We start from the raw sequence: 4,684 nt of genomic DNA on the forward strand, positions 1-4,684 counted from the left end.
TGCATAACATTGTCAACTAAACCACTGACCGTATCTGAATTTCACCAACTTTAACCCCATAATTTCTTTCCAGAATCCTATCCAGTATCCTACATCGCACCTGCCCATTCTTTCTTTTTTTGTCTCAAATTGCAGTTGTTTACCAAGGTGCAACTAGCATATGATAAATTGCACATGCTGAAGGTATCAACTGGCTGAGTCTTGACATGTGTATGGGTAAAAACCACCACTGATGTCTCTTAATTGACCGGCTGGTGGATGGATGGCTTGTTTCTAGTTTGGGGCTCTTAGAAATCAAGCAGCCAAAGACATCTGTGAACAGTCTGCAAGGACATATGCTTTCCTTTCTCTTGAGCAAACACCTGGGAGAGGAAGATCGGGGTCAGATGGGATTAGGGTTCACTCCTTCTCTTGCTACCCTGTCTTCCAAGGGAGGTGTACCATTACACATGTCCCCCAGCACTACATGAGAACCCCACGTCCTCCTCCAGCCTCGGTAGGGTCAGCCTTTTTCATTTTAGCCAAACTAATGGGCGGGCAGCGGTAGCTCATTGTGGTTTTCACCTGCATTTCCTTAATGACTAATGAGAGTTCAGGTTTCTTTCCATATGCTTATTTGCCATCTATCTTCTTGGTAAAGTATCTATTATATCTTCTGTACATTTTCATTTTGTTGTTTCTTTTGTTTTAATTTTTTAAGATGTTGATAGACTTTTATTTTATTCATTTATTTATATGCAGTGCTGAGGATCAAACCCAGTGCCTCACACATGCTAGGCAAGTGCTCTACCACTGAGCCACAACCCCAGCCTCTATTTTGTTGTTTCTTATTCTTGAAATATATATATATATATATATATATTAAAATATATATGCATATATATGTATATGTATATATATATTCATATTCTGAATATAAGTCCTTTATCAGATATATGATTTGCAAATATTTTCTCCCAACCTGTGACCTATCATTCTTTTAATAGCACCTTTGAAAGAACAAAAAAATCTCAATTAAGTCCAATTTAACAATATGTATGATTTATTTTTTTTTTTAAAGTTAAATCTGCATCTCAGAACTTTTTGCCTCACATAATGTCCAAAGGTTTTCCTCCTGTGTTTTCTTCTAGAATTTTCACAGCTAAGGTCTTACATTTAGGTCTGTGATCTAGAGGGGGAAACAGCTCATTCCTCCTCTCACACGCCACTCAACACTTCTGATGCCAGATGTGTGGGATCCTGGGATCAGTTGCCTTGCTAGGATGGCTCACAGCCCTCAGGAAATGCTTTTCATATATTTACCCATATATTATAAAGAACATTATGAAGGGTGCAGATCAACAGTCCAGATGGAAGAGATGACGAGGGCAGGGCATGTGGGAAAGAGGGGGAGCCTCCCTGCTCTCTCTGGGTGTCCTCCGTGGGTTCGGCTATCTAGAAGCTCCCCACACCTAGCCTGTCTGGGGTTTTATGAGGGGTCATTACTAGGCATGATTGCTGCATCCTTGGCCATTAGTGATCAACTCAACCTTCAGCCTCTTTCCCCTCCTCAGAGGTGTGGGATTAAAGGTTTCAACTCTTTAAACAGGCCTGGGTCTTTCTGGTGACAATTCTCTAGCCTAAAGCTATCTAAGGGTCCTCAGAGACCAGTCATCTAATTAGTATATGAAAGACATCACTCTGGAGGTTCCCAGGGTTTTAGGAGCTGTGAGTCATGAAATAAGAGGAAAACCAAGTATATACTGTACTTCTGAGTATCACAGATGGAGTTAGTTTCTGTCCATGAGGGGACTTGCTGATCACAGTTCACTTTTTTGCAGATTAGTATGCAATGGTTCTAGCACACTTGATGAAAAGATCCCCACCCCACCCCCAGTTGACTCTGCACCACTGTTGAAGTGCAGTTGTCCATATCTCCTGTTCCTGGATTCTCTGCTCTGTTCCTTTTATCTATCTTGGCACCAATTCCACTGTCTTGGTTCCTACAGCTTTGTGATGATGAGTCTGGAAATAAGATAAGGTTGGTCCTACAGCGTTGTTCTTTTTCTAAATTATTTTGGATATTTTATGTCTTTTGTATTTCTGTATCAGTTTCGCTATCAGCTTGTCAGTCTGCGGGTATTTGTTTTTGGCAATGCTAGAGATCAGACCAAGGGCCTCCCTAGGCAACACCCCCAGTTCCAGCTGGTCAACTTTTACAGAAAGGTCACTGAGGTTTCGATTGGCATTGCATTAAATCCATAGATGAATTTGGGGAAAACAGCTTAACACCCATATCAAATCTTGTGGCCCATGAATGTGGTATCTCTCCCTTTCTGTCTTCTTTAATGTCCCGCAGTATTAGTTGCTTTCCGTGTACAGACCTTGGATCTCTTTTGTCAAAATTCAAACTAAGTGTTTCATAGTTTTATGCCATATAAGTTGTATTTTAAATTTCCAATTTTTTTGTTGTGTGTTGCTAGTATAGGAAAACAGTTTGGGTAGATTGATCTTATTTGTTGTAATCTTACGAAACTGACTTCTTGGACCTCGTAGCTTTTTGGAAGATTCAGGAGGACTTTTTAATGGAGCTGATCTTGCTGTCCGTGAATAAAGATGGTCTGACTTCTTCCAGGACTGCTGTCTGACACGGTTGAGAAAGCAACTGCTCTCTGTAAGACACCCTCTGAAGGAAGCATTGGGAATATATTTTATTGTTACGTAAGTTTTGTGGTTCAGTCTGGGGTCCCAGCCTCCTCTCCTCTAGGAACAACCTACTCCCCCACCCCATCCGACACTCACTGACAAAAAACTGTGAGGGAAGAAGCTCGGAATGTTGTCACCAGCCCCCACAGACACAGCTTTGGGCTAAACCAGGGTGCGCACAGGGGTGCCTCTGGGGGAGGAGCAGGTCATCCCCAGTGGATGGACATTGCCTGAAGGTCAGCAGTCTCCTCCTGGCATGAAGCCCTGCTGAATTTCCAGAAGCATCCAGGGATGGAGATGGGGTCCTGGAGGGGGCCCGGGTCTGCCATAAGATATATGCCACACTCTCCCACCTCCTTTTGGACTTTAAAGCGCAGGAACCAGCACTCTGGCTTTAGAATAAAAGGGGCTTCAGGGTTCACCCACATCCCACCCCTGGGGTCATTCTGCTGTGTGGTTCCCATATTTCTGTTACTGGTTGATTGGCATTTTTCAGGACAATTGATCTCTTGTAACAAAAGATAACTGGCCCTTGCTGTCCCAAAAGACATTGGGATATGGCTCCAGTGAAGGAGATCCCTCCATACCTCTCCCTTCTCCCAGGCATTCTCATGTACCCTTTCTCCAAGACCCCTGATCCCACTCCCATCCTCCCACCCACCATCTGTCTTCAGGCTTTGGGCCCTCCAGTCACCATAGCTGTTCTTCCCATGTGGCTTTAAGGAGTAGGATTTGAATTATAATCCACAGTTGGAGGGCACCTGCCCTTTGTAAAAGGTGTGATCCTTTCCCTTTAAAAAGACAGAGAAAGACATAATGCAGTAATCCCTTGGAAGGGAGTGGGCCCCCCATCCCTAGAGGGGCACCCCAAGAAATGAATAGGTCCCTGTCGGTTGTTCTTCCCCGAGATCCCACACTGGATGAGGGGCCAAAATTGATGACCTTGAGACCTTTACCAATGAAAGGACCTGATCCTCAGGAGGTCCCTCCACTTTGCACCTATTGGACTCATCAGAGCACTGAGGTCTGTTTGTAAGAACTTCAAATTTAAATAACCAAAAAAAAAAAAAAAAAAACCCAACTTCAAATTAAAAAATCCATAGCACCTGAAAGAACATCTAGGCCAACCCTGAGAGGGAGACCAAGGGCCAGAGAGAAGAGGGAATTTGCCTGAGGTCACCTGCAGATCAGAGGGAAGGTCAGAATCCAGGCCCAGGGCTCCTGACCTCAGTCCCACATTTCTTTTTCTGCTTGGATTCTGTCCTGGGAGTGAACCTCTGAGGACTCTGATCCATTTCCCATGAGCCAATAGGAAGATGGCATTCCCACAGGAACCCCTGGCTGTGTGTCAAAGAGCATCCCGAATGAGCCTTACACACCTATGTCCCTGTTGATTATCTGTCTTCCCCATCAAGAGGCAAACTCTGTGAAGGAAGGACGTGGATTCTTCCTTGGATTTCCCCTATGCCTAGATCATCACCTGATGCTTAGTAAGTGCTCCACAAATATTTACCAACGGAAGGAAGTGAGAAGGAGAGAAGGAGGGTTCACTGGGTAAAGGGGGCCTTTCCTGCTATCCAGTGGGTCTCCATCTCTTTGTCTCTTCACTCCTCCCTGCCATCCCCCTGTCCCCTGGCCTGGCCCATCTCCCCTTCTCTCTATTTCTCCCCACTCCATTCTCCACCCAATAATGCCACAGAGTAAACTTATTAAAGCACAGTATTACTTCTCATTAAAATCCTTCTGAATGGGAGAAAATATTTGCAAAACACATATCTGAGAAAGGACATGTGTCCTGAATCTATAAAGAACTCTCAAAGCTTAATACAATCAAGCAACCCAATTTTTAAAATGTGCACAAGATTTTAAAACACTTGAACAAAGAAGAGATGGGGAAGTACATGAAAAGATGTTCAACATCTTGTCGAAAATTAAAAAAAAAAAAAAAGACACTAGCCAAAAAAACAAAAAAATACAAATTAGAAATCGTGAATAAATC

At 43.5% G+C, this 4,684-nt stretch overlaps 1 protein-coding gene across 2 annotated transcripts in view; it reads right to left on the reverse strand.

Moving 5' to 3' along the window:
• Window positions 1–1,024: 1,024 nt before the first annotated feature.
• The window catches only part of Lexm (lymphocyte expansion molecule), a 29,172-nt gene continuing 25,512 nt past the window's right edge, over window positions 1,025–4,684 (reverse strand). Inside the window, exons 10-11 of one of the 2 annotated variants that reach the window (XR_007351995.1) lie at window positions 3,347–3,476; window positions 1,025–2,665 (exon numbers count right to left, since the gene is read on the reverse strand). Coding sequence is in view for 1 of the 2 variants with exons in the window: in XM_048815320.1 (XP_048671277.1) it covers window positions 3,404–3,476 (73 nt within the window). In the remaining variant the exon portion in view is untranslated. The remainder of the gene's footprint in view (window positions 2,666–3,346; window positions 3,477–4,684) is intronic. The other variant, XM_048815320.1, reaches the window with a different exon arrangement.

Source organism: Marmota marmota, unplaced genomic scaffold (genome assembly GCF_001458135.2).
Source record: "Marmota marmota marmota unplaced genomic scaffold, marMar, whole genome shotgun sequence".
Taxonomy (NCBI): Eukaryota; Metazoa; Chordata; class Mammalia; order Rodentia; family Sciuridae; genus Marmota; species Marmota marmota.